We start from the raw sequence: 19,486 nt of genomic DNA, 5'->3' as shown, positions 1-19,486 counted from the left end.
TCCCATCTATCTGCTGCCCTTGTCCTTCTAGATGGTAGTGGTTGTAGGTTTGGAAGGTGCTGTCTAAGGAGCCTTGGTGAATTCCTGCATTTTATAGATGGTACACACTGCTGCCACTGTGTGTCGGTGGTGGAGGGGGTAATGTTTGAGGATGGGCTGCCAATCAAGCAAGCTACTTTGTCCTGGACAGTGTGAAGCTTCTTGAGTGTTGTGGGAGCTGTACTCATCCAGGCAAATGGGGAGTATTCCTGTCTTGTGCCTTGTAGAGGGTGGACAGGCTTTGGGGAGCCAGGAGGTGAGTTACTCATCACAGGATTCCTAGCCTCTGACCTGATCTTGTAGCCACAGTATTTATTTGGCTGGTCCAGTTCAGTTTCTGGTCAATGGTAACCCCTATGATGTTGATAGTGAGGATTTAGTGATGATAATGCCATTGAATGTCTAGGGGCCATGGTTGGATTCTCTCTTGTTGGAGATGGTCATTGCCCGGCACTTGTGAGGTGTGAATGTTACTTGCCACTTGCCAGCCCAAACCTGGATATTGTCCAGGTCTTGCTGCATTTGGACATGGGCTGTATCTGAGGGGTCACGAATGGTGCTGAACAATCATCAGGGAACATCCCCACTTCTGACCTTATGATGAACGGAAGGTCATTGGTGAAGCATCTGAAGATGGTTGGGCTGAGGACACTTCCCTGAGGAACTCCTGCAGTGATCTCCTGGGGTTGAGATGACTGACCTCCGACAACCACAACTATCTTCCTTTGTGCTAGGTATGATTCCAACCAGTGGAGAGTTTTCCCCCTGATTCCCATTGACTCCAATTTTGCTAGGGCTCCTTGATGCCACACTCGGTCAAATGCTGCATTGATGTCAAGGGCAGTCACTCTCACCTCACCTTTAATAAATGATAATTTTCAGAATAATTAGAGGATTCTTATGGAATTGGTAGGGATTGCATATGCCATTTTGTTTTCTTCCTCTGTCTGGAGAAATGAATAAACAGTCTCTAGGATTGTCAAGGTTTCCTGATTCAGGCTTCCAGGTTGACATTCCTAAGTCGATAGCATGGCGTCCTGTACCCTCCTATCTATACAAGTGTTTGGTAAGGGCTAACAAATAAAAGGTAACCTCGAGCTAAAGTGATGGCCAAGAGGGAGGTGGCCACCCTGACATCTTGGGTACCTGTCCCGTATTCATTGGTTGGAAGGGTTCGAACAAGTGATTTCCATGGGGTAACAGGTGCTTGAAGACAGGGGACAGTCCTTGTCAGGCAGCTGCTTTACTTAACAAAAACAGAATTACCTGGAAAAACTCAGCAGGTCTGGCAGCATCGGCGGAGAAGAAAAGAGTTGACGTTTCGAGTCCTCATGACCCTTCGACAGAACTTGAGTTCGAGTCCAAACTTGAGTTTGAGTTTGATTCTCAAACCTTAAAACTTAAAAGTATGCAGAGGGTATGCGTGTGGTATTTTCCATAAACAAGATGTTGCTGTCAGTCCAAAAAAGTGTTCTGCCTACCAGATAATTTAAGATAATCGGTTGAGCTTGTAACTTGGCTCATTTACGCTTGCTTGAAACGACGTACATTCATATGCTGCTTTACTTAGATGGAGGAAGACTGGAGAAGATGGAGGAAGACTGGCAGTGAAAGAGCTTCCTAATGCTTTGGCTACTGAGCAGAATGCTGCTGCCACAAGCTACAGAGATCAATACACACTGCATCATCCATCTGTTTATTCTCTGGGATCAGTAAACCTCTCTCACCTGTCATGGATTGTATGCTTTTCTTATCTATTTGGTTTATTCATCACATATAAACTGTTAACAGGGTTCAAGCTGGTTGGTGAAGTTGAAACCAAGGCACAGAGCTTTTCCTTATAGAGAGATATTGACTTTGTTCAATCTCACAGCTCTCCTTACAAATACCCAATGTTCCAGCTATCCCCTATTTATATGTACTCCAAGTACTTAATTACCCTGTACTTGTGTATCCCAGCAATATAATTAACATACTATTAACATTACAAACTAACTTAAAATCACTAATGAGTTCTCGACTGCCTATTTTGGGTAATCTTTGACTCTCAAGCCTTAAAACTTAAAAGTATGCAGATGGTATGCGTGTGGTATTTTCCATAAACAAGATGTTGCTGTCAGTCCAAAAAAGTGTTCTGCCTACCAGATAGTTTAAGATAATCGGTTGAGCTTGTAACTTGGCTCATTTACGCTTGCTGGAAACGACGTACATTCATATGCAGAGACCTGTTCTCTGCAAACAAAAGGAATATGTTCAAACCTTGCATCTTTTTTGAATTACCTGGGAGCTTGAGGAAACTATAGTTCACCATTGCTCTCTCCATGTCAATACCTCTGCCAATGAGAGCCGATTTGCCAACCAGTCAGCACTCTTTTCTCCAGTAGTATAAATTGTTGGTGTTTGAAATTTGGCATTCTTGCATTTGTCCTGATGAATGCAAGACATAAAGCTTCAGCAACATGTCTCTCTTTTCAGCGATATTCAAGTTCTGTACTACTAGGTGACTTATTCTACAGGTACATAAATAAGACAAGAGAAATCAGAATAGGCGTAGGACCACTGAGAGATACACATGATAAACTCTAGGTGCAGATGACACCAGAATAGGTGGGACAGTAAGTTGCAATGAAGAAATAAGAAACTTACAAATGGATACGGACAGGTTAGGTGAATGGGCCAAAATTTGGCAGATTGAGTTTAACGTGATTAAGTGTGAGGTTATCCATTTTGGTCGGAAGAATAAAAAGGCCACTTATTATTTAAATGGAGAGAAACTTCAGAATGCTTCAGTGCAGAGGGATCTGGGTGTCCTTGTGCATGAATCGCTGAAATCTAGTATGCAGGTACAGCAGGTAATAAAGAAGGCAAATGGAATTGTGGCATTCATTGTTAAAGGAATAGAGTATAAAAATAGGGAAGTGTTGTTGCAACTGTACAAGACAATGGTGAGACCGCACCTGGAATACTGTGCACAGTTTTGGTCCCCTTGAGGAAGGATGTAGTTGCATTGGAGGTGGTTCAGAGGAGGTTCACTAGATTGATTCCAGAGATGCGGGGCTTGTCTTATGAGGAGAGATTGAGCAGTTTAGGCCTATACTCGCTAGAGTTTAGAAGGATGAGAGGAGATCTAACTGAGGTATATAAGATGCTAAAGGGGTTAGACAAAGTCGACGTGGAGTGAATGTTTCTCCTTATGGGGCATTCTAGAATGAGAGGCCATAGGTTTAGGCTATGGGGTGGTAGATTTAAATCAGAGCTGAGGAGGAATTACTTTTCTCAAAGGGTCGTTAATCTGTGGAATTCAATACCTCAGAGTGCAGTGGATGCTGGGACGCTGAATAAATTTAAGGAGCAGATAGACAGAGTTTTAATTAGTAACGGGTTGAAAGGTTATGGGGAGAGGGCGGGAAATTGGAGTTGAGGCCAAAATGAGATCAGCCATGACTGTATTAAATGGCAGGGAAGGCTCGAGGGGCTGAATTGCCTACTCCTGCTCCTATTTCTTATGTTCTTATGTTATGAACGTTCTTATGTAATTACAGTGAAATGACAGAAATTGCCTTGCTTCAGTATTTACCAGGGATGGTGGACATGACATTTAAAAGATGTGACTGAAAAGGATATAAACCATTTAAGATAGAAAGTGAGAGATGATTGATAAACAAATTAAACTTAGAGGGGGTAACCCCTCTGCATGGATTGCATCCATGCATACTAATACTGTACATCAGAAAAGAGAGAGGACTGGCAGACAGCTAATACCATTCTATATTTAAAAAGAAAGATAGAGCATGTCCAGGGAACTATAGATGAATGGAATCCTTACTCAAAGATTTAATAGAAAAGCATCTAGAAACTGATAATATAACAGTCACCACAGATTCCAAAAGGGAAAGTACTGCTTAACTAATATTATTGTGTTATTTGAAAAAGTAACAAGAGGGGTAATGTAATATACTTGGATTTCCAAAGGGCCTTCTATAAGGTACTGCATATTGGACTCGTGACATGTGGGATCAGGGCAAATAGCAAAATGGATAACTGGCTGGCCACAAAATAGAAAATGGAGTGGAACTTAAAGTTGGGAAGTGATGTTTTGCAACAATTGATGCTGGGACCACTGTTGCTCACCATTTTCCCTTTCCCCTTCCAACTCCTTCCAACCCCACTTGTGTCCATTCCCAGAAAAAAAAACTTTTCTTCAAATCACTTACCACCACACTTCAAATTCCCAAAAATCTAGCCTTTGACCTACAATTCATCATAACATTTCTTCAGCTACTGAATTACTAAATCATGCCCTCACCACAGCCTTTACAGCCCTTGTCCCCAGCAGCATAATTATTCTCTCTCACCCCAATTATTACCCAATTATACACCTCATATCCACTCCCTTAAGTCCAAAGGATGGAGATTTGAATGTCTTTTGTGAACAATTGGTTTAACCATTCATCACCAGACCTGGCTGACCCACTTAAAGCATCTTTGGGCAATGCTCTCCACCACTGGCACTATCCACTACTCAAAGAACATCAAGAAATGCAAAGGTAATACTGAATTTCTCTTCTCTACCACAAACTGTCTTCTTAAACCACCCCTCCCTTGGCTTCTCCATCTTTTCCTTCGACAAGAAATGCAAGGATCTCATGGGGTCTATTATCACAAAGATTGAGACCATCTGATCTACTGTCTCTGCTGCTTCCCTCCCACTAGCCCATCAGGACAATCTTCTCCAAATGCTCCTTGCATCTCTAGCCCTGAACTCACGTCTTTCTCTAGATTCTATCCCAGATCCTGAAATGCTATTTCTAAACTCATCTTCCCCATGAGATCCACTTCCTGTTTCCTTGATCCTATTCCAAATAAACTGCTGACCACTTAATTTCCCTTGCTAGGCCCAATGTTAGCTAATATTGTTGACAGTTCTCTCTGCTCCGGTATTGCTTCCCCAGCCCCCTTGAGTTTCTCTCCTTGCAAACTTGCAAACATCCCTTTCATTTCCGAAGCCCTTAAATTCTCAAATTCATCCTCATTTTTCTTGCAATTCAATTGAATCCCTCTAATTAGGATTCTAGCCTGTCCACAATGCTGAAACAGCCCTTGTCAAAGTCGCAAGTACCATTTTTAATGATTGTGATTGTGTGACTGCGTATTTCTATCCTCCCTCATCCTTCTAATCCGTCTACAGCCTTCAACTCAGTTGATGCACCATTCTCCTCCAATGCCTCTCCTGTGTTGACCAGCTGGATGGAACTGTCCTAGTTTGGTTCCATTTTTGTCGATGGCATTGTAGCTCGAGTATCATCTGCAATGGCTTCTCCTCCCACTCCAGCATTGTTAACCTCCAGAGATCTCTAAGTATTTATCGAATGCTCCATTCTATTTCTCAACTACATGCTATTGTTCTCCTGATATCACCAGAAAACACAAAATCAGGATCCACATGTATGCTGATGACAATCAATTGTATCTCACCATAATCTCTTTGGACCCCTCAGCTCTCTCTGATTTGTCACACTGCTTGACTGATATTCAATATTGGATGAGCAAAAAGTTCTTCCAACTAAATATTGAGAAGACTGAAGTCATTTTCTTTGGTTGCCACCACAAACTCCATTCCCTGACCACCTTTCCATCCCTGGCAACTGTCTTAAACTGAGTAAGATTGTTTGTAATCTTGGTGTTGTGTTTGACCTTGAGATGAGTATCCAATCACACCATCAACAAGACTACTCACATTCACCTCCATAACATCTCTTGACTCTGATACTGCCTTAGCACAAACTGCTGTTGATAATCTCATTGAGGCCTTTATTGCCTCTAGACGTGACTCTTCCAATAGCAACAATATGTATTTGTAAAGCACCTTTAACATAATAAAACATCCCAAGGCGCTTTACAGGAGCATTATAAAGCAAACTTTGACACTGAGTCACATTAGACAATATTAGGTCAGATGGCCAAAATCTTGGTCAAGCAGTGCCATAAAGGAGGAAGAGAGGTTTAAGGACGGAATTCCAAAGCTTTATGGCCTATGCAGTTGAAGGCATGGACAGCAATAGTAAGGCAATTAAAATTGGAGAAGTGCAAGAGTCCAGAATTGGAGGAGCACAGACATTTTGGAGGGTTATGAGGCTGGAGGAATTTATTTCTTATTCATTCATGGGATATGGGTGTTGCTAGCTAGGCTAGCATTTATTGCCCATCTCTAATTGCCCTTGAGAAGGTGGTGGTGATCTCCCTTCTTGAACTGCTGCAGTCCATGTGGTGTAGGTACACCCACAGTGCTTTCAGGGAGGGAGTTCCAGGATGTTGACCCAATGACAGTGAAGGAATGGCGATATATTTCCAAATCAGGATGGTGAGTAGCTCGGAGGGGAATTTCCAGGTGGTGGTGTTCCCATGTTTCTGCTGCCCTTGTCCTTCCTAGATGGTAACAGTCATATGATTGGAAGGTGCTGCCTAAGGAGCCTTGGTGAGTTTCTGCACTGCATCTTGTTGATGGTACGCACTGCTGCCACAGTTTGTCAGTGATGGAAGGAGTGAATGTTTGTGGAAGAGGTGCCAATCAAGCAGGCTGCTTTGTCCAGCATGGTGTCAAGCTTCTTGAATATTGTTGGAGCTGCACTCATCCAGGCAAGTGGAGAGTATTCCACCGCACTCCTGACTGGGTAATTTGTAGATGGTGGACAGATTTTGGGGAGTCAGGAGGTGAATTACTCACTGCAGGATTCCTAGCCTCTGACCTGCTCTTGCAGCCACAGTGCTTATATGGTTAGTCCAATTCAGTTTCTGGTCAATGGTAACCCCCAGGATGTTGATAGTGGGTGGTTCAGCGATGGTCATACCATTGAATGTTAAGGGATGATTGTCAGATTCTCTCTTGTTGAAGATGGTCATTGCCTGGCACTTCTGTGGCACAAATGTTACTTGCCACTTGTCAGCCCAAGCCTGGATATTGGCCAGGCCTTGCTGCATTTGTACATGGACTGCTTCAGTATCTGAGGAGCTGTGAATGGTGCTGAACATTGTGCATCATGAGCAAACATCTCTATTTCTGACCTTATGATGGAGGGAAGGTCATTGATGAAGTAGCTGAAGATGGTTGGCCTTAGGACACTACCCTGAGGAACTCCTGCAGTGATGTCCTGGAACTGAGATGATTGACCTCCAACAACCACAAACATCTTCATTTGTGCTAGGTATGACTCCAACCAGCAGAGAGTTTTACCCCGATTCCCATTGACTCCCGTTTTGCTAGGGCTCCTTGATGCCACGGTCAGTCAAATGCTGCCTTGATGTCAAGGGCAGTCACTCTCACCACACCTCTGGAGTTCAGCTCTTTTGTCCATGTTTGAACAAAGGCTGTAATGAGGTCAGAAGCTGAGCGGCCCTGGTGGAACCCAAACTGGGTGTCATTGAGCAGGTTATTGCTAAACAAGTGCCGCTTGATAGCACTGTTGATGACCCCTTCCATCACTTTACTGATGATCGAGAGTAGATTGATGGGGTGGTAATTGGCCAGGTTAGATTTTCCCTGCTTTTTGTGTACAGGAAATGCCTGTTGTAGCTGTACTGGAACAGCTTGGCTAGAGGCGCAGCAACTTTTGGAGCACAAGTCTTCAGTACTATTGCTGGAATATTGTCAGAGCCCATAACCTTTGCAGTAGCCAGTGCCTTCAGCCGTTTCTTGATATCACATGGGGTGAATTGAATTGGCTGAAGTCTGGCATCTGTAATGCTGGGGACCCCCGGAGGAGGCCAAGATGGATCATCCACTCGACACTTCTGGCTGAAGATTGTTGTGAATGCTTCAGCTAATCTTTTGCACTGATATGCTGGGCTCCCCCTTGATTGAGGATGGGGATATTTGTGGAGCCTCCTCCTCCAGTGAGTTGTTTAATTGTCCACCACCATCCTGTGGCAGGGCTGCAGAGCTTGGATCTGATCTGTTGGTTGTGGAATTGCTTGGCTCTATCATTTGTTGCTTATGCTGTTTGGCACACAAGTAGCCTTGAGTTATAGCTCCATCAGGTTGACACCTCATTTTTAGGTGTGCCTGGTGCTACTCCTGGCATGCCCTCCTGCACCCTTGAACCATGGTTGATCCCCTGGTTTGGTGGTCATAGTAGAGAGGAGGATATGCCAGGCCATGAGGTTACAGATTTTGGTTGAGTACAATTTTGCTGCTGCTGATGGTCCACAGTGCCTCATGGATGCCCAGTCTTAAGTTGCTAGATGTGTTCAAAATCTATCCCATTTAGCATGGTGGACAAAAGCATTTGCGGCAGGCAGGTTGGTTAGAATGAGGTCAAGTATGTTTTTCCCTCTTGTTGGTTTCCTCACTACCTGCCGTAGACTCAGTTTAGCAGCGATGTCCTTTAGGACTTGACCAGCTTGGTCTACTGAACCACTCGTGGTGATGGACATTGAAGTCCCCCACCCAGAGTATATTCTGTACCCTTACCACCCTCAGTGCTTCCTCCATGTGGTGTTTAACATGGAGGAACACATTCATCAGCTGAGGGGGGACGGTAGGTGGTAATCAGCAGGAGGTTTCCTTGCCCATGTTTGACCTGATGCTATGAGACTTCATGGGGTCCAGAGTTGATGTTAAGGACTCCCAGGGCAACTCAATCCCAACTGTATACCACTGTGTCTCCACCTCTGGGGAGGACCAAGACCATGGAACAGTTTGAAAACAAGGATGAGAATTTTAAAATCAAGGCATTGCTTGACCTGGAACCATTGTAGGTCAGCAAGCACTGGAGTGATGGGTGAATGGGACTTGGTACAAATCAGGACAGAGACAGCAGAGTTTTCAGGTGACCTCAAGTTTATAGAGGGCAGAATCTGGGGGGTCAGCCAGAAGTGCAATCAGATGCTCTCCTAGCCAACCTCCCATCTTCCACCTTGCATAAACTTGTGTTTATCCAAAACTCTGCTGCCCTTATCTTAACTCACTGCAAATCTTGTTCTCCTGTCATCCTGTGCTTGCTGACCTTCACTGGCTCCCTGTCTGACAATACCTCAATTTCAAAATTTTCTTCCTTGTTTCCAAGGTCTGACCCCTCTCCATCTCTGTAACCCCCTCCAGCCCTAGAAGCCTTCAAGATCTCTGCATTCTTCTAATTCTGGCCTCATGCACATCCCTGATTTTAATTTCTCTAGCATTGATGGCCCTGATTTCAATTAACTCGGGCCTAAGGTCTGGAATTCCTTCCCTAAACCTTCCTGCCCCTCTAGGTCCCCTACTTCTTTTAAGGTGCTCCTCATAATCTCATTCTTTGACCAAGCTCCTGGTCATCTGTCCTGACATCTCTTTCTGTGGCTCGATGGTTTTATTGGTATTGCTCATTTTAAACTTGGTACATTTTACTATGTTAAATGCACTAGATAAATGTAAGTTGTTTTATTTACATAAATAATTTTACTCGGGAAATGGATGCCCAATTTCTAAATTTGAGTACAGCACCAAATTAAGGGTTGGGAATTGTTGTCAATGCAGAGAACTGCTACATAATGCAGGAAATATTAATAAATATGCAGAATAGGCATGTAATAGGCATACATTTTGGTGTGCACAATAAGGAGTCCATTTTTTCTGTGCAAGTACCTAAATGGGATAGAGAAACAGAGGAATCTGGGGGTACAGATACACAAATTACCTAAACTAATGACTCAGATTAATAAGGTCATTAAAGAAAAGCAAACAAACTATGGGGTCTTTTCCAGAGGAATTGAATCGATGACCAGAAACATTATGTGTAACTTCTATAGAATCTTTGTTAAATGACATTTGGAATACTGTGAGACACTGGAGAAGATACAAAAAAAATTTACTAGATTATATCAGAACTAAAGGTTTCAACTCTCAGGAATGATTGAACTGGCTGGGGTTCTCTTCTGTAGAGAAGACTGAGGGGTGACCTAATAGAGGTTTCTAAGATTACGAATAAAGTTTGATAGAGTAGGTACAGGTAAGGTGTTTCAGTTGGTGGCGAGAGCAGAACTAGGGTCCTTAACTGTGGTGACCAGTAAAATTCCATTCCCTTGCCATTGACTCCATCCGTCTCCCTGAGAACTGTTTGAAGTGAATCTGACTGTTCGCAACTTCATTGTAATTAACTATGAGATGAGCTTTCAACCACATAAGTGTGCCACCACTAAGTCCGCTTATTTCTGCTTCTGTAACATCACCCAATTCCACTCCTGCTTCAGCTCTTCTGTTCATGACACCCTCATCCAAACCTTTGTTACCTCCAGACTTGCCTGTACTCCTTGGTGGTCTCCTACATCCTGCAGTCTCGAAATATGAGTTCATCCAAAACTTTGCTGCCCATGTCCTGACTTGTACCAAATCCCTTAACCCCTATGCTTCTGTGCCTCTTTGACCAAGCTTTTGGCCACATGCCCTAACATCTTCCTATGTAGCTTGATGTCATATTTTGTTTTATAATGCCTCTCAGTAGGGCCTTGGGGCATTTTATAACATTAAAGGTGCCATATAAATTGTTGGACACTGCTGGTTGGAGTCAAACCCAGCAAAAAGGAAGATGGTTGTGGTTGTTGGAAGTCAATTATCACAGTTCCAGGGCATCACTGCAGGAGTTCCTCAGGGTACTGTCCTAAGCCCAACCATCTTCAGCTGCTTGATCAGTGATATTCCTTCCAGGTCAGAAGTGGGGATGTTTGCTCATGATTGCACTATGTTCAACGCCATTCACAACTCCCTCAAGTACTGAAGCAGCCCATGTCCAAATGCAGCAAGATGTGGCCAATATCCAGGCTGAGGCTGACAAGTGGAAAGTAACATTTGTGCCACCCAAGTGCCAGGCAATGACCATCTCCAAAAAGAAAAAATCTAACCACCTGCCTTTGACACTCAATGGCATTACCATCACTGAATCCCCACTATCAACATCCTGGAGGTTACCGTTGACCAGAAATTGAACTGGATTAGTCATATAAATACTGTGGCTGCAAGAGCAGGTCAGAGGCTAGAAATCCAAAAGAATCTTCTTTGCCCAGAGAGTGGTTAGAAAGTGGAATTTGCTACCACAAGGAGTAGTCAAAGTGAATAGCATAGGCACTTTTAAGAGGAAGCTAGATAAACAACACATGAAGGAGAAAGGAAAGGAAGGATGGATTGTTGGGGTTAGTTGAATGGTGAGAGGAGGCTCATATGGAGCTTGAAATACACTGGCTTGGGCCTGGTGGGTCATATAGTCTGTTTCTGTGCTGTAAATATGATCTAATACTATGTAAAACTGCAGACTGTTTTAGTCATTAAGATGAGGAATATTCAAAAGCCTCACTCAGTGCTTCTGTCTATCATAAATTAACAACTGTCAGTTAATTTGAGCTCATTGTCTATGATTTGCTGGAAAATTTAGCCCATTAAGTTCACTATTATATTTTAATGAATTCAAATGGTAAAATTGCAGGAATAGAAATTGGTAGCAAGTAATCTTTCCGCTATCTACAGAGACATGTGCAGTCAACAATGGAGGCTGTGATCGTACCTGTAAAGACACCTCTACTGGTGTTCGGTGCAGCTGTCCTGTCGGATTCACACTGCAGCCAGATGGAAAAACTTGTAAAGGTTGGACATCAACTTTTAATCACTTCTGTATGTAGTAGATAACTTGAAATATTTAAATACTATAGGTTTATAGGTGCTATAATCTTATAATTCATACTTGTTAACTTTTTGTGGTGGTATATCTGTTTAGAATAAAATGTATTAATAGAAAGTGGTTTGATTATTTGTTTTCTTTTTTGAAAATATCTTACCTTCCATTTTAAAATCTGTTATGGATTTTGCTTCGACCATTACTTTTGTCGAGCATTCCAAATCTAGATAACACTGTAGCTGTTCATAAATAAACAATTCTTGGAAGTATGATCATTGTTTCTTATAAATATTAAAAAAAAATATGGTAATTGAGAAAATAACAGGACTTCAAATAACCAGGACCTGATGGTTTCCACCTGAGGGTATTAAAAGAAATAGATGAGAGAATTACAGGCCTGTTGGTCATAATTATCCAAAACTAGATTTGGGAATGGTGCCTTTGAAATGTAAAACTGCAAATGCAACTCCATTATTTAAGAAAAAACAAGCAACTATAGATGTTTTTAGTTTATTATCTGCCATGGTGGGATTTGAACCCAGATCATTACTCTGGATTACTAGTCCAGTGATAATACCACTATGCCACCACCTCCCCCTTCTGACAGCTAGATCATGTCTGACTAATCTAGATATGCCTTTTGAGGGGTCACTGGCATGATGGGTTGGTGAGTGCCTGTAGATGTTGACTATATGGAAATCTGGAAGGAATTTTCTAAAGTTCACTAAGGTTATTAAAATATGAGAGTATGTGGAATTGGATGTGACCTTGTGGTTCTCTGATTAATGGGATGTGACAAGTGGTGTTCCTCAGGAACCTCTGATTGGGCCTCAGCTTTTCACTATTTACATTAATTACTTGGATGGTGGAAAGAGAGTTGTAAATCCAAGCTTGCAGGTGACACAAAGATGGCACAGTAAGTTGCATAGATGGGAAGAGAAAGTTATAAAAGGACATAGACTAATTGAGTGGGATAATGGTAGATGGAGTTCAGTGTGGAAAGTCTAAGGTTATCCACTTTGCTTTCTCCAGTTCCTATGTTCTTATGCACTTCTAATAAATTACTCATGCTCTCTACTTATCAAGTCACTGATTTATCTTATAAAAACTCATAATTTTAAATCTATCTATTAGATCTCCTTTTAACCTTCTCTGTGCTCCTGGAAAGGCCCCCAGTTTCTCCAGTCTGTTCTCATAAATCTCTGATCCCTGGTATTATCTTAGTGAACTCTTCTTGTCCCTCTTGTATAGGTTTGCTGCTATCTCTTTGCTTTTGCTCTCTATTTCCCCACTAACAAAACCTGTGACCCCAAATGCTTTTCTAAAAATAATCTTCATCAACTTGTCCTCCCATTTTTAAATATTTGTATATCTAAACCCCTAAATCTCTTTCCTGTTCTCCCCACTGTTTTTCCCCATTTGACCCATATATCCTATCCCATTCATCCTACCAAAACAGAGAGTTATAAACCCAAAACAAAAACAGAATTACTTGGAAAAACTCAGCAGGTCTGGCAGCATTGGCGGAGAAGAAAAGAGTTGACGTTTCGAGTCCTCATGACCCTTCGACAGAACTTGAGTTCGAGTCCAAGAAAGAGTTGAAATATAAGCTGGTTTAAGGTGTGTGTGTGGGGGGGCGGAGAGATAGAGAGAGAGGTGGGTGGGGGGGGCGGGGTTGTGGTTGTAGGGACAAACAAGCAGTGATAGAAGCAGATCATCAAAAGATGTCAACGACAATAGTACAATATCTCAGTTATAAACTCAAGTTTGTAGATAACACTAAGGTGGCTCAGTAAGCAATAGTTCAATGTGGGAAATTTGAGGTTATCCACTTTGGCCTTCTCGAGTTCCCTATATTCTTACGTACTTTTGATAAATTATTCATGGAGTCAAATTTTATGGCAACATCACAGTGTGGACAGGGCCATAAAATGCCGTGAGCCATTCAAAATTCCATTGACTTTGGTGAGACCATAAAATCCTGTTGGCATATAATTCAGACCATGCTGTCTAGTTTCTGCCTCACTGATTTACCTTTAAACAACTTTTTTCAGATAGTTTAACAAAGATGTTAAATGTAAAAGTGCTAATGGTCTTCAATTATCTTGCAGACATTGATGAATGCCTGATCAATAATGGTGATTGTGATCACTTCTGTAAGAATACTATTGGCAGTTTTGACTGCAGCTGCAGGAAAGGTTACAAACTCTTAACAGATGAAAGAACGTGCCAAGGTTGGTTTAAAAATGTTTAGGATTATTCAAATAATCTGTCACTTAGGTTTTTTACTGATGAAGAGTATGTGTCTAGGGATATCTATCAAAGTTTAGGAGGCTAAAAATTTGTTTACATAGTGCTGCTTCTAGGCATTCCTAATTGAGACCACATTGATTTCCCAGGGGGAAGACAGTGCTGCAGGTAATATCTATGCAGGGTTCACCATCAATCTCAGAGGGGTGCTACAGGGAGCAGTCTGCAGCCCTGTCTATCCCAAGGTCTATGACTAGCCTAATTAGCACTGCTTTGAAGTGATGCCCAATGTCTTTATTTTGCAGTTCTTGTTGCAAACAATAATTAGTCTTTAAGAATTAATATATAAAGGCCAATCCATGGGTTACAAAATTTTTATAAAAGCTTTTATCTTCATTTGCTGAGTTATCCTTTTTTTGTCTTGAAATATAATTAAAGAGCACTTCAGATTTTCTTATTACCAACAAACAAAGGGGTTGGCTACAAAAAAAAGTTCAAAGTTACATAAATTTTAATATGAATAATGATTAATTCTGTGGAACTAAAAATAATGGCAATGAATATTAACTGCTGAGATAACATAACCATTTATTAATAGGATGCAAATATAATTTGAGAAGTTGAACTGTATGTTCAGTAGAATAGGGAGGTGGTAACTGGCAGCCACCTTTTTTATGGGCTTATAATTTGTTCAGGGTTTAGTCCAGAAGGCTCCTTATGACAAACAAGGTTTTGTTTAATTTTGAAGGTACTGTGGCATGAATGGGGAGCTGTAATTTGTAAAATTAGGGTACAAGTTTCTTTCTTCTTGAAGTCAGCTGATGGCTTATTCAGTCAGTGGACTCCCAGGGTGAAATTGGTCTTGGGTGTTAGTGCAAAATGCATAAAAGCAGGCTAACAACTTGTTTTACATGACATGTAAAGTCAAGGCATTGGTAAGAAAATTCGGCAGACTGTGAAATGGGAAGCCAATTCTCTATCAATCCTTGTGTCTTGCTACTCAAGACCAGTTTCATCCCATTGGTGTTTTCCTGAGCTGTGCAGACTAGTAAGATCCTGGTTTGAAGATGTCTAGGGCCACTCCATGAATATACTCAGACTTCTACCCCACCATGGGCTGTCGCATTCAGGAGAAAGGGGAGAAAAGAACCTGACAGAATCAGTGCAAGATTTTTAAGCTCTTGGTGGAATCTTTTGTGATCTGGTGATATTTCATCATTTTCATGCTTATGATGTGGAATTGTGAGAGACCCAAGTTCTTGTTTGGCAAGTTGGTTATGCCATTTCTTTGGAGATCATCTTCAATTATTCACTCTTTGAAATTAGATTTTAAGCAACAAAATAATTGGATAGAACGATTGGTATAGCATTTTGTTATTTATCATACTAAAATTATTGATCAGGTTGATTTTAACATATTTGATGATACCTTTTTCCTTGTAATTTCTTCTGTAATATTTGATACTTTCTCTTATCCATGTAGTGTTTCATAGTCAAACTAAATCTTGTCCTCATCCTTGGGTTTAATTTCCCCTTAGGTTTGAGTATTAATGTGTTTGTACAAATTCCTGCTGGACCTCAACACAAGTGTTAACTTACCTTTAAAAATGGTTAAAAAACCATTTGAAAACAGCCACTCATATCCAAATAGAGTGACCTTGCAGTAGTACCCAATAGGTAGAAATCTGAAGGTTCATTTTTTTCATCTCTTTCCTAGCCCAGAGGTGCTGGTCTAATTCTGGCAATTCCTTGCCACCTTAAATTATGATCAGCAAACAAGAAGTTCTTTCGTTAGCATTTCACAGCATCATGTCACTTGATTCATTTATTAACTAAGCTGACTGGAGAGCATGAGTTTCTCTTCTATTCTTCATTAGTTTCTGTATTTTGTTTATAATTGATTGCTTATTTATCATCATAACATGTATCTTTTCAATTGTAGATATTGATGAATGCTTCTTCGAAAGAGCTTGTGATCACATATGTGTCAACTACCCAGGATATTTTGAATGTGTTTGTAAAAAGGGATATACCTTGTATGGACTGATTCATTGTGGAGGCAAGTCAAGATAAGTATTTCATAGGAAATTCTTCAGAGTACTTATTTTATTTCAATATCATGCACCATGTTAAAGCACACATGAGGAAAAAAGCAGAGAAAAGGCAATGTTTGTGATTAATCGTTTATATTTATTAAAGTTGCTATCTTGCCTCTTTTACACCCCTGAAATCTACTGTGCTGTGCATTTTCTCTGGGTGAGAATGAGCTAGAAAGTTGCTACACCAGTGCTGCTACATAATCTGATGATAGGTGTACAAGAGTTAGTAGGAGTAATAATGACTCAGATTTTCTATTTATGCTGGGGAAGCGCTCATCCCTCCCCAGCTTGGCACCTCCTCTTGATGATTTAGCTGAGATCAGTTATTTGTTGTGTGGTGAGTTGTTGGTGTTATATCCCTCCATGGCACTGTATGTTAGATCATTGACTTTCTGTGTCATTTAGTTTTAATATGACTAACAGTTCTTTTTCCTTCCTAGTTTCTTTTCCCCTGTCCTGGTTTTAGCAACCTATTCTCAGCCATTGGCAAAGGCAGTCCAATGGTTTCTCTTCATGTATCAGGCAGTTGGACATCTATGGCAGACCATGCAGTGATAGGGGACATTTAAACAGCATGACTAAATCTCATCTTGTAATCACCTAATATTCATACCTGAGCATTTGTAGCAAAAGACATTGAATAAAAATGAATTGCCAGACCATGGACTGATCATTATTCCCTCCCTATCCTCAGAATACTGAGACCAATTATAGCATCTTCACCTCAACTGAGATCAATGTCTGCCTATATGCCTCACCATAGCACTGTGGTGTCTTACATCCTGAACCCCCGTATAAAACTATATTTTGTAATTGTGAAGTAATAGTTTTTCCCTTTTTGTTGAAATATGATGTTCTTGATTTTTAGACATTGACGAGTGTAGCATCAACAATGGAGGCTGTGAACACAGATGTTTAAACTCAGTTGGAAGTTACGAGTGCCATTGTCATCCTGGCTACAAACTACATTGGAACAGAAAAGATTGTGTCGGTAAGAAACTGTATGGAGCTAATTATTGCTGTTCCCTTTCATTTGCCAAATCTTTAAATCTGGGAGCCACTGATGGGTCAGATCTGGGTAAACAGTCAGACCTGTTCCTCCATCTTATGGATCCTCAGTTTTACCTGTTTGAACATGTTTGTTCTTAATGTAATTTTTATTACCCATTTAGTATTTGTAGCAAGAGGAGAACAGGAGATACTTTTCACTAATTTCTTTGTGATTTTTCATTTCTCAGCGATTATCCTAAGTGATTTCTATCTCTCTCTTTAGCATTGGTATTTTCCTTCTGAAATATATGTTGGACTATTGTTTATGTTGATCATACTTCTATAATCTGTACAGTTTACCTTTTCTTTTTGTTGACTTTCCTTTACTGGGCAGCAGAAGATGGTTGACCTAAGATGAATTTTGCCGCCATACTGCCTTTCATGTAATTTGGATGCAGAGTAAAATTTGTCTTGAAAGCTAATTGTCATAACCGTGCAATTAATTTTTCCCATGAGTGTGTCATATTTTTATCCTCTTTAGAAGCAGAGAAGCTCCTACCAACTAAAGTGTCAGCCAAAGCCCTGCTTAACTGCAGTAAAAGAGGTGGAGCTGTTATGTGCTCTTTGAGCTGCCAATCAAATGTGTACTTTGCTGCTGGTGAGTTTATTAATGAAATGTTACAAAGGTTCCCAATATTATTCAATATAGCTTTACAACAATAGATTTCAACTTTTAGAAATATTTTTCAATTTTATAGCCTACTATCTACTGAGGCCAGATGGGTACTGGGTGTCAAATTGTAATATCGAAAGCAGTTCCTAAGATTTCACATTTCTAGAATAATAGTCACGTAGAAGTTGTACGACAGGAACCAAATTAAAGGCAAGGGATAGAATTTCTCTTTGGTACCACCAATAATATTGACAAAATCCAGAAAAAATTGGCCAAAGCAATACAATGAATCAGGGAATTTTATGTACGAATGAGTTATGCCCAAAATCACTTGCGTTGTGTTTTTTGCAATCTTTAATGCCAGTTTAAAATTCATAATGCCTGGATCAGGCCCCACCCTTGCAACTTCGAGCTGGGAGTTTTAAGTTTTAAGATTCTGCCAATTACGTTGCTTAGAAAAGGCTCCTCAAATTACATTCATTTTCTAAGGTGCAGAGACATGTTTCAAAAGATTTTTCATTTCAAAAATTATTTTATTTACAACAACAAAGCTATTAAATGGTTCAATATCATTTTGTAGTCATTTTCAGTGATTTTAAATTAGATTACTCAAATGGAGGACTGGACAATCTTATTAAAAATGCAGATTTTTGGTGATTGAACCCATTTTCAACCATATTAATAAAACTGCATCAGGTTACCACTCTTAAATACATCAGTGAATACTTTTTAGTCGAAAGAAAGCAAAAGAAACTATTACATTCTATTATGCTACCTGATTGTGCTGGTTCATTGAAGATTTTGAGCTGGATTTTCATCATGGAGGTGAGAATCAGGAGACGGGAGTTGGCAATTTTCCCAACACTGTGATCCCACCTCCATCCCAGCAGTGTTTGGAAGGCAGGATGGTCTAGAGTTGGAATCAGACCACTGCTGAAACGGCCAGGTTAAAAGACCTGCCTCCATTCACAGAAACATTGGTCTAGTTCTTCAGATCAGCATTAAACCCCTCTCACCCCTCTCCCTTAATCCCACTACCTTCTTCCACCTCCTCTCACCCCAATCAGTGCCCCATTTAACCTCATCTCCCTCTATCTAACCCCATCTACACCCACCACCCTTACCTTCCCCACCACTCCAACCCACTCATCCGGTATCCACTTTCTAAATATAACTCACAAGCCCTATAGTAACATTGGGAAGTAATTGAAAAGCTTGTAAATCTATCAGATTAAACAATCATTCCTTGAATAGGCATTTTAAAAACCAATATCTTCTTCAAAGGTTCATAAATCTGTCAAAGCCTTCAAACTCACATTCCACAGCACAGCGGTATAAACAAACACTGCAGTAATAATCCAGTAGTGTTTTGGAAGGCAACCAAACTATGGAACTCACATTCCTCAGGACAGCTGTGCACACAAACTCTGCAGTATAAAATCTGTTAGTGCTTTGAAGACAGCCGAACCATCAAGCCTATTCCCCAAGACAGCTGCTTAAACAAATTCTGCAGTACAGAAACCATTAGCGCCTTTGAAGGTACCCAAATGATCATACATCTAACAAAACCTTTGAACTGCTAAACAGATGGCTGAGCTCTTCTGCAAATAATGAATGAAAGCCCTGGGGAGAATTTAAATAATTAGCTCTGGATTTCACACTGGGCTAGCCTGTCAATATTGTATAATGTAGAATGGCACTTTATCTAGTGGATTGATCTATTCTAATGCATCTGAAGACCTTTCCACTTTTACAATGCTGCTCTTTCATTTGACAGCTTGTCAGTTTTCAGAAGTGAC

At 40.8% G+C, this 19,486-nt stretch overlaps 1 protein-coding gene across 1 annotated transcript in view; it reads left to right on the top strand.

Annotated features, from left to right (window-relative positions):
• Nucleotides 1-19,486, top strand: part of scube2 (signal peptide, CUB domain, EGF-like 2) — a 219,743-nt gene that overhangs the window by 80,214 nt on the left and 120,043 nt on the right. Inside the window, exons 8-11 of the mRNA XM_041197877.1 lie at nucleotides 11,528-11,644; nucleotides 13,787-13,909; nucleotides 15,868-15,984; nucleotides 16,893-17,015. Of these exons, the coding sequence (XP_041053811.1) occupies nucleotides 11,528-11,644; nucleotides 13,787-13,909; nucleotides 15,868-15,984; nucleotides 16,893-17,015 (480 nt within the window). The remainder of the gene's footprint in view (nucleotides 1-11,527; nucleotides 11,645-13,786; nucleotides 13,910-15,867; nucleotides 15,985-16,892; nucleotides 17,016-19,486) is intronic.

Source organism: Carcharodon carcharias, chromosome 10 (assembly GCF_017639515.1).
Source record: "Carcharodon carcharias isolate sCarCar2 chromosome 10, sCarCar2.pri, whole genome shotgun sequence".
Classification (NCBI taxonomy): Eukaryota; Metazoa; Chordata; class Chondrichthyes; order Lamniformes; family Lamnidae; genus Carcharodon; species Carcharodon carcharias.
This window is presented reverse-complemented; position numbering and strand designations above follow the sequence as displayed.